The sequence below is a fragment of the Manihot esculenta genome, chromosome 6, assembly GCF_001659605.2.
Source record: "Manihot esculenta cultivar AM560-2 chromosome 6, M.esculenta_v8, whole genome shotgun sequence".
NCBI classification, from domain to species: Eukaryota; Viridiplantae; Streptophyta; class Magnoliopsida; order Malpighiales; family Euphorbiaceae; genus Manihot; species Manihot esculenta.
Genome location: NC_035166.2, coordinates 27,207,220 through 27,218,014, shown reverse-complemented (window position 1 = coordinate 27,218,014; position 10,795 = coordinate 27,207,220). Strand labels below are relative to the sequence as shown.

At 33.2% G+C, this 10,795-nt stretch overlaps 2 protein-coding genes across 2 annotated transcripts; both read left to right on the top strand.

Annotated features, from left to right (window-relative positions):
- Positions 1-1,802: 1,802 nt before the first annotated feature.
- Positions 1,803-4,171, top strand: LOC110616920 (60S ribosomal protein L24). The gene is made up of 5 exons (XM_021759452.2): positions 1,803-1,955; positions 3,166-3,241; positions 3,345-3,446; positions 3,562-3,710; positions 3,809-4,171. The coding sequence occupies exons 3-5, from the start codon at positions 3,423-3,425 to the stop codon at positions 3,963-3,965; spliced, it is 330 nt and encodes a 109-aa protein (XP_021615144.1). The 5' UTR covers positions 1,803-1,955; positions 3,166-3,241; positions 3,345-3,422; the 3' UTR covers positions 3,966-4,171.
- Positions 4,172-7,087: 2,916 nt separating this feature from the next.
- On the top strand, positions 7,088-10,693 carry LOC110618220 (RHOMBOID-like protein 3). Its single transcript, XM_021761344.2, has 5 exons — positions 7,088-7,793; positions 8,811-8,974; positions 9,290-9,453; positions 9,660-9,910; positions 10,379-10,693. Exons 1-5 carry the CDS (start codon positions 7,504-7,506, stop codon positions 10,497-10,499), a joined length of 990 nt encoding a protein of 329 aa, XP_021617036.1. The 5' UTR covers positions 7,088-7,503; the 3' UTR covers positions 10,500-10,693.
- The last annotated feature ends 102 nt before the right edge of the window (positions 10,694-10,795 follow it).

Sequence of the window (10,795 nt, the reverse complement as noted above, 5' to 3'; positions counted from 1 at the left end):
TAAATATTTTTAATTATTTTTACTTGTTCAATTCAAGTAATATATTCAATTAATTTTAATAAAATATTTACTAATATTGGCTTATGACACATTAAAAATAAATAATTTTAAAAATGCTTTAAAATAAGTTCAATTTTTAACTAATAATGAAAGATAATTATTACCATTATTATCTGGATTAATTTATTGAATAAGAATCTAAAGTATATTGTATTATATTTTTTATACAATATTTATTGAAAATGAAATATTGGTTCATTTTCATATTAAATATTAAGTATTAGATACCAAGTTAATGTGTTATCTTGAATTTATTAATTATTATGCAAATTTAATAAATAGGGCATGCATGAAACATGAATTGCAATTAAAGCATTCAATTTTATCATATCGATTTATGCTTAATTATTTCATCGCATGTCAATATTGAAAATCATAATAACATCAAAATATTACCACGTCACCAGTATTTAAAAGTAATTAAAAAAATAAAAATTCGATAAAATATCACATTAGTCCCCATTCAAGCCAAATTTACTAGTTATTCACTCTGATAATAAGCTTTTCAAGAAGTAAAAAATAACAATTATACTCTGTTTGGAATGAGCGGAGTAAAATAAGATTTTTTAAATTATGATTTTATAAGATAAAATTTTTAATAATTTTTATTGTTTAAAAAAAATAAAATTTTTCAAAATATTTAAAAGTCTTTAAAAGAAAATTTTTTCAATCTATTAATTTGATAGGTCAAAATTAAACTTTATTTTAAATTTTTTCACTCCCTTTAAAATATAAATTCAAACTTTTAAATTTTAAAAAGTCTCCTATTACTTTGAAAGTTTTCATGCAAAACAGAGTGTTAAGACCAACTGAGGTGTGAATAATTTTCAAATTTGATTTATGTATTCTCGAAGAATCGATCAAATGAAAAAAAAAGATAAAAAAAAAACCGCAACTGTGCGAGTATCCAAACGCGACCTAAAGCCACCGGCTGGTCAGTAAATTCCAAAGACCCATAACTCCAACCCCACCGCTCATTAATTTCTCGTCGTCCTCCTCCTCTACTCGAAGCCACGTTATTAACTTTGCTCGCGTCATCCCCAGCCGAGGGTTAACTCAGGTAACTCAGTGAATTAGCTTCCTATTGAGGCGTGACTTAACTCGGTTAATTCATGCTGATACCAGAAATGTATGTTTAGAATTGTTTAAATATTGATTAATCGTTTAATTGTAATATAAAAAAATTATATTTAATAAATTTTAATAATTATAATTAATATTTTTTAATAAAATAAAAAATATTGAGTAAATTGTTTTGGTAATTTCAGATATTTAAATCAATAATAAATAAATTTAAATATTAATAGGTGTGATAAATATATTATAAAATTTATTAATAGTGAAAATATTGTATTTAATTACAAATTGGTTGTATAATGTGTTAGATAAAATTTAAATATGCTATGAAATTTTAAAAAATGATAAATATAAAATTTTAAATAAAAGAAAATAAAAAAAATTTTAATAAATAAAAATAATATTATAATATAAATAATATTTTATTAAAATTTTAACACTTTATTAAGATTTATAATATTTAAATAATTGATATGGTTTAAATTATAAAGTTTAAATTTAATATATTTTAATATTAATTTATATTATTAATATTACAAATTAATTATTTATTTGAAATAAATCAGTTTTAAGAAAATAATTTAATATATTTTTTCGGACATATCAAATTAATAAAAAATTAATTAAATGGAATTTGACATAAGCCTTTGAGGGAGAAAAAAAAATGCTGAAATAAAAGCAGCGAGCGCGGCAATACTCCGGGTTTTTAAGCGCAAAACGCTTCTGACTTGTGGGCCTCTCTCTCTTCTTAGTTTAGGGTTTATCATCTCCGGCCAAAATCTCTCAGATACAGCTGCCACTGCCGCCATGGTTCTCAAGTAGGGTTTTTTGTTTTTGTAAATGAAAAGTTCGGTTACTGTTTGTTGCATTTCTGTGCCTTATGTGCTCTTATTGAGCAACCAAACAATAGAATTGTGCATTTTCATATCACTGACCTGTGCGTGCTTTATATATATATATATATATATAATTTATGGATAAGTGATAACTGCAATTAGCTTTTGTTTGTCTCTTGTTGCTGCAAAAGGAATTTTCTGGTCTAGGATTTAGGATATATTACTCCGTCCCATAGTTTTTGTCCACAATGCATTTTTACAAATCCTTTTATTAACTTTTTAATTATACCTATTTTAAATACATTAAGCTTTATTGAATACTAAGAGATATTGTGTAAGATTTCTTGGAAATGAGATAAAATTCTATAAAAGGAGACAACAAAAGAAGAAAGATGGATAAAAATTATGGATCGGAGGGAGCATATTGTTTAGGATTTGCATTGCTCTGTGAAGTCCCTTGTTTGTGTTTGGAGCTCTTTTTTGGTTTTTTTTTTTTCTTTTTCCAAGTTTGGAGAATGTTTAATGGTAATAGGTATTCCCACTAATGATTTTTTAATACGCTAAGATGACAACAAAAATGTTAATATTATCACTGGGAATTAATTTCCATGGAATCAATAAGTAACTGGATTCAAACGAAAAAAATCCTCAGCCCTATCTTGAAATAGACTCTGCTGATCATCATCTCCTGAACTATTCTGCGGAACAATCAGTTATATTTCTGTTTTTATCATGCTGTATATGACACTGGGAAGTCTTTTTGCTTGGGCTATTTTATGCTTTTCTTCTTGGTCTGATTTAAGATGGTTCAAAGATATTACTATGTTTTAAGGTTAATTAAATTGAAAGTTTGTTGAATTTATTACTATTAGTTTACATTAGCAGCAGAGAATATAGTAGTTATTGGGTGCCATTTGGAGGTGTTTTTGGATTTTATGAACGGGACCTATCGTAGTCATGAAAATGTAGTCATTGGTGATCTTAGATACAATCGTTATAGCTGTCGAACATGCTTGTTTTGTTTTGGAATATCCATATTGATGATGGCTTGTCTTCTTGTGGCTTCTTATTTGTTTCGTTCCGGGATTATAACTTTAATCTTTTTGAGACAAAGTTGCATCGTATGTCTTCTACGAAATGAATGCGTTTAAAATGTCAATCTTGGAGTAATTGCTAATATTCGGAATTTCAGGACCTAACTTTGTCGCTTTAGTGGGGCAAAGATATACCCTGGTAAGGGTATCAGATTTATTCGCTCAGACTCCCAGGTAATTCCCGGTGTTGTTATTGAATGCGGTGTTTTTTTTGTCCTATATTCCTTTTTTTTCTGTTGGTTAAACCTTAATACTCTTTGTAACATGATCAATTAAGGTCTTTCTCTTTGCCAATTCGAAATGCAAGAGTTACTTCCACAATCGACTGAAGCCCTCAAAGCTAACTTGGACAGCCATGTACAGGAAGCAACATAAGAAGGTGAATTTTACCCTTTTTCTGGTTGTTATTTTTATAAAAGAAATATATTTATGCTTATAAAGAAACAAATAAGTCATTGTATGTTAATTTTGAAAAGATTTCTTAACATTCATAGGATATTGCTGCTGAAACTATTAAGAAGAGACGTCGAACTACAAAAAGGCCTTACTCAAGGTCCATAGTTGGTGCTACTTTGGAAGTCATACAGAAGAGACGAACTGAGAAGCCTGAAGTACGTGATGCTGCAAGAGAGGCTGCACTCCGGTATGCTTTCTTACTTCGCAAGGATCAATGTTTGTAAATTATTTTGGCACTTTGGGTTATTTTTATTTATCCGTTGAATTCCATGATCCTTAATGCAGTGAAATTAAGGAGAGGATTAAGAAAACAAAGGATGAAAAGAAGGCCAAGAAGGCTGAGGTAATAGCGAAGGTACAAAAGACCCAGGGCAAAGGTAGCTTGACCAAAGGTGCTGCACCAAAGGGCCCCAAGCTTGGAGGTGGTGGAGGGAAGCGATGAAGTCCTTTCCTCATAGTATAGGTACTAACAAAGTTTTGGATTTGAGATCTTATTTGGATGAATCACTAATGCTTAGATGTTTGTCCAAGCATTTAGCCAGTTTTGTTATATTGTGGTTTTACTATATAAAATTGAGTGATGATTTGTCAAATGCAATTGTGCATGGATGAATGAACTGGAATGAGAGTTTTCAGCTGTTTGGATCATCGTAAATTTGATTGAATGCATCCGATTATTGTCCATGCTGCATCATCATCCAGAATGAAATTAGAGAAGTGGTCCTTTGAGAATGTAAAATCATTGTTTTTGCTGTTCTATCCCATACTATTTTTTACCCCTTCTAATGCTGACATGCACCTCACGTTATCACAAGCGAAGTAACTATGGGATTATAGAGTATTCCAGCAGTACCTCATTTACAGTGGGATATACCATATCTGCGGTCAACTATGGGATATACCATGTGGCACTTAGCCTTTCTCCAAGACTAAGTCAGCCTTTCACTTCCCAAATAGCTGAACAATTAAACACACAACAGGAAGCTAAACATTCATAATGGTGGAAAGAAGAAAAACTTCATCGTACAAGAGACACAAGAGTTGAGAATGAGTAGTTTTCATTTATTCAAACAATAATACAAAGTATAAGGATTAAACTGTAATTGTACAAGGGTTACATGGACACAGTTTGGGAGATGGATTTTCACGGGTGCCCACTCTCTTTTAGAATGGTTTCTGTCCACTCACTCTGCCTAATTTGGCTCCAGCCATTCTCCGTAGGTTTATCGCGATTTGCCTGTTGCCTGTTGGCCAAATTGTCTCCGTAGCCCTGTGTAATCTGCACAGCACTCAGGTGTGCCTGTAGCCCTACGGGCTCCACCTATCTGCTCCTATGCCTATCAAAACACCACTCGGCAGTCAATTTTTCCAAGATGCGATCACCAACCCCACTTGCAGTAGATTTGCTTCTTTTGTCAAAATTTCAAGTTCAGCACCTCAATTGGCCTCCAAAATTACCAATTGGCCTATACTTTTCATTTTTGTCCAATCAAAGTAAACTTAAAAGATAGCTTTTTTGGGACTTGTGGGAGTTAAAAAATCAGAGAGTAACACGATTAATTGGCACCAAACAAGGTAACCGCAGTTGTTTTTCTAGTTTTTATTCACGTTAACCTTTATAGATTTTACCCTTTTATTGAAAAGCGTATAGATTGTTTTTAGGGGATGAATGTGAAGACAGAAGTCTCAAGGATTTAGGCATAACGTGTTAAATATTAACATGGACGTCATTGTCCCATGAAAGGGAATGAGCAACCTTTGTTTGTCATAGTTCAAATGGAAGAATCACCGGAAAATATTTTGTTACACAAGGCAGGAAGCTATTGAGCCAGAATGTTGGAACCTTGGAAAGTAACTTTTGGCATAGGTGAGAAACAATGATAATAGACAGGTAGCAACATAAGGGAGTAGCTTGGAAGTAATAGGGGCAGCCCACCTCAACGCGGAGAGAGAGGGGGGAAGAGGTGGGCTTTTTCAAATCTTGCATTTGATTTTATTCTACAAGTTTCGACATTGCTTTCTTTCCCCTTTATTCCCCATAGGCCCATTTCTTGTGTCACAACCATAACCACAAATGATAAATCTAGATGCTCCGCAGTCTCACAACAAGTCAAGGCAGAAGAAAGGGAAAAAGAAGAGAAGCTTTGGCACTTGGCAGCGCCATGTTAGTACTTTGCCCGCCTCTGCTATGCCAATTGCTGGCTCACTATTATTCCTTTTATGCTAATCTTCTGCCATGCATACTCCTATCTAGAGAAAAATTATAAAGTTTCTTTTTAGATCTCAGCTTCTGGGTCGGGTTCGGTATACACGGTATGGCAATTTATGGTGTCAGGAGTATCAATTACTTTTATTTTTGTAAAGAATATTATTATTTAATATGAAAAGGAAAGCTGTCGGGATTTAAATTTTTAATTATATATGCTTTTCAATGCTTCATTACTCTATTATTGGTCTATCTAATCATAAAAGGATGAAGATGAGTAGTTATTGTCAAAGAATTGGGAGGAACAGTTTACAGGCAAGAATGAGTGGCTATCAAAAGTTTGGTAAAGGTTACTCCATCCTTTTTCGTTAGTTTTCTTATAAGGACTGCATTTATTTATGAAATAATAATGATAATCATAACAATTTCATTGTATTAAAACGAAATTCTACATGGTATGAACAGCTTTTTCTTCATTAAAATATGAATCCAACTACTAAACTAAAAAAAAATCACTTTTATTTTTATATAGTTTAAAAAAATATAGTTATATAGCTAATATAATGAATTTTACTTATTATTTTTTTAAAATATATCTTCATTTGTATTGGCTAGTTAACAAAAAATTAAATAGCTTATTGATCCATGTTATCAAATTATTTTAAAATTGCTGAATTTCACTTTTAAATGCATATTAACAAGTTACTGAGCAAACCATATATCAAACAAGAATGTGACATATAATTTGTAATAAGATAAAACAAAGTCTGTATGGTGATTTACATATAGTTCATAAGGTTTGGCAATATTTATACTTAAATAGTATTATTGAATTTTAACAGTAAACTATTTTAATAATAAAACAAAAATTCAGATTAAAAAATTAAGAACTAAAGTGTGATTTATTTAAAATATATTGTAAAATTTACTAAATAACTTATAAAATTGTCATATTATAATATAAAAACTTTTTACTTTTTTTTTAATATATATTTTTAGAAAGCAGCTTGTAGCCTTATGATAAAGAACTTTATTTTTCCACTAATTGTTTAAAAAATAAAATGAGGATCATATTGGATGTTTATTGAGAAAAATATGAGATAAATACAAGGAAATTAATAAAAAAGAGTGTTTTTTTAAATATTTAATGACAAGAGGTTATAAAAAGGAAGCATCTTTTCTTGTTTAATTTTTGCAAGTCCTATCTTTTTTAATGGAATTAAAATGGTAATTACATTTTTTCCCATTTAAATTTTGGTCAGTATAACCATAGAATTTGCCATATATATAGATTTAAAACTCAGTATGAATCGGACTTTGAATCGATGCATCGGTACAACGTGGGTTTCAGCGAGAGACCGACAGCGACAAACAACGTGGAAGAAGCAACCATCTGCCGGTTCCACAAACTTTCCAGTTTCTTCTACACTACATGTAACAAATGGTATTTTGCCACGCTAGCAGCAAGAGAAATCGGGTCAATAATATTAGATGCACTGTGGGATGAGGTGCAGCAGATTGAAACCGAGGTAGCTCGCTGTGCTCACTGCGGCAGTTGAGAACCGAGTATCGTCGCCCACTTCCCTCTTCAAAAAGATTGCCACTTTCACACGCTCTCTCTCCATCTCCTTTCCTCTCTCTGAGCCCTGCATTAAAGCCACTCACCAACTCTACCAAGTAGCATATTCCTATATTCACAGAGAGAGAGATAGAGGAGCAACCGCTTCTTTCTTGCTGGCCAGAGAAATACCAAAACAACTCAATTACTTCAAACATGCCAGGGGATGATATTGAAAGAGGAGGAGTGAAAAGCAGAACAAATAACAGCTACCCATCACCGTCTTCCCCTTATTTGATTGAAGATAATGAAACCCAATGGACCTCGTGGCTTGTTCCTATGTTTGTGGTGGCCAATGTTGCTGTCTTCATTGTTGTCATGTACATCAACGATTGTCCTAAGCATTTTCATTCTCGTTTCGAAGGGAAGTGTGTTGCAAGGTTTCTTGGGAGATTCTCTTTCGAACCCTTGAGAGACAATCCTCTCTTTGGTCCCTCTTCTGCTACGTAAATACTTTTCCTTCCTTCTTCTGCTTTAATTGTTCCTTTGTCAATCCTTTTATTTATTTATTTTTTCTTTTCTGTTTTCTTCCTTGAATGCTGTGAGGAATTTTGGACTATTGGTGGATATGGTTTTGTTGGATTTCTTGCTCTGTCCATGAGTGAGAACGGCTCTCCTGTTAATTTTTTACATTCTAAGACCTGAAATTTCTTGCTGTTAATTACAATTTCTATGATGGGATTTCTGTGGCGTATAAATCTTGTTAACTTGTGTTACTCTCATTTGCTTTTGATTATAAAATTAGTTTTGGAATCGAATTCAGCTTCTCCCATGTGGCAATCGCAAATATGAAACTTGTAACTTGAACATTTTGCATAGCTTCAGATGAATATTTGATACCTTGGCCATGATTTCCAAGTGGTTTTGATTGATTATGTGCCTGGCGTGAGGATCTGGCGAATCTGGGATTGGAAAACAGTGGGTTTGGTGGTGGTTGAGTGCGCATTTTTCATATAGTCATCTTAAATAATGGATTTCTCCAGTTTAATGCCTGGCAGTTAAACTTAATCATGCAAACTCCAGAGCAAGTCTCTTCTCTTGAATCAAAATATGCACTTATAGTTTTTTGTTAAGGATCCTTGTGGATGATGCTATTCGTAATAAATTCTGGCGGTTGCACACTAAATATTTTTATGTTGCATTAGGAGCTTTTCCACTGAAAAATCTGTGAATCAGGTGTGTCTTATCTTACCAACATATTTAATATGGAGAAGTATCTTTCTGAACTGCTATAAGCAAAGAAATGTTAATATCTTGGATTGTGCAGTCCTGTTGTCAATGTCTTATTGTTCTCACATGGGATTATGAAGGGGGGTATTAGATGTTTGGAAACAAAACTTGCTTTAAGTTGCCATTTCTTGGTTTGTCATTGCTAATTGCCATAATAAATCTACGTGGAAGTAGAAGAAATATCGTTTAATTGAAGTGTTCTTCTCTTTACTTTTCTCTTTTTTGGTTCAAAGATTGAAGAAGTTGGGAGCTCTTGAGTGGGAAAATGTTGTGCATAAGCACCAGGGATGGAGGCTTGTTACATGTGTTTGGTTGCATGCGGGTATTATCCACCTTCTCGCAAACATGCTGTGCTTGGTCTTCATTGGTATTCGCCTCGAGCAGCAATTTGGTTTTGGTATGTGGTTCTTAAAATGTTCTCCAAAGCATATGTTGTAGACTTTCCATATGTGGGAATATTACTTTAACAACCAATAAGCTACGTGTATCCGACTTGAAGGTTTTCTCATGATATTTGGGCCAAAAAACATTAACATTGAAGAGGCTTTAGTTCTGCAGTGTTTAATGTTTGTATCACAAGGTCACACTTATTGATGTCTTTGAGCTTAGACTTCTACATTCTAGTTGATCCATGCTAAAATCAGTCCTGTCACTGCTTAGAATTTTATTTTAATGTTAATGGCATCTTATTTTTCTTATCAAACTTTGGCAGTCCGCATTGGTATTATTTATCTATTTTCTGGATTTGCTGGGAGTGTGCTTTCCTCTCTATTTATTAGAAACAGCATCTCTGTTGGTGCCTCTGGTGCACTTTTTGGGCTTCTAGGGGCAATGCTTTCCGAACTAATTACAAACTGGGCTATTTATACTAACAAGGTCAGTATGATTATTCTTTTTTTTTTTTATATACATGTTTACTCATTTGTTAGTTGCTCTATATTAAGCTGGAAAATACTTTGATATTGTGTCCAATCTAATATTAGACCATAACCATGAGTTGCTAATGTCTGTCAATGTGCAAAAGATTCCTATTTATGTTACCTTTCTAATTCATGTTCTTTGTTTTTTTTTTTTCCCTGTAGGCTGCAGCACTGTCTACACTTCTCTTCATCATAGCCATCAACCTTGCTATTGGAATTCTGCCGCATGTTGATAATTTTGCTCACATTGGTGGATTTCTTGCGGGGTTCCTTCTTGGCTTTATTTTGCTACCTCGTCCTCGATATGGGTGGTTAGAGCGTCAAAATCTCCCTGCCAATGTTAGAGTCAAATCAAAGTACAAGGCCTACCAATACGCGTTATGGCTGGTTTCTCTGGTTCTCCTAATTGCAGGGTGAGTCACCCCCCAAACTTCAGAACATAGAAAAAAGGTTCTCATCAATCATATTGTTTTGGGCCCAGGCAATAGAATGACATTATACTATGTTGTTTGAATTCATATTTTCAGTTGTACTCTTCTCTAACATCATTTTTGTGGTGGACCGGCTTGATGAAGCAATATTTTGAAACTGAAATGAATGCCTCTGCCAGGCTGTAGATCCATTTTCCATGTAATGAAAAAGGCAAACAGATGGGACTAGCTTCCGTTTATGCATATTATAGATGCCTCTTAATCCATATTTTCCACCATTTGATACTTAATTTTTGGGTTTGTGGGGTATGGTATTATTGTTCCGATTTGTTGCACACTGCCAAAATGCTGTTAAAGAACAGTATTGTCAATCTGTTTACTCCTGCTCAGAGCTGAAATGGATTTAATTTAGCATATGAGCGAAGATTAACCTGAATTGATATGATGCAGATTCACAGTTGCACTGGTGATGCTGTTCCGCGGAGAGAATGGGAATGATCGTTGCAGTTGGTGTCACTACATGAGCTGTGTACCCACCTCCAGATGGGACTGTGATGAAAACCAGCTGTAGTTGATAATGGAACTCATGATTGATGTGTTATCAGACTCCTATTGTAAATGCTTAGCCGTAGCTTTGGATCCCTCACTGGGTTTTTGCTTGTTTGCTTTCTTTTAACATGGAAAACTATTTGCTTGTAATTAATTTTCAGTGTCTGATTTTTGGCCATTCAATATATAGAATTCTTATCTGTAAATCTATATTAACCCTTTATGCATCATGTTAATGTGAAAATCCTAATGTTAAAATACTACAACCGAAGGCCTTCAATGTGTTGGTTTGGCGTGATAACCAACAACCTGCTACAT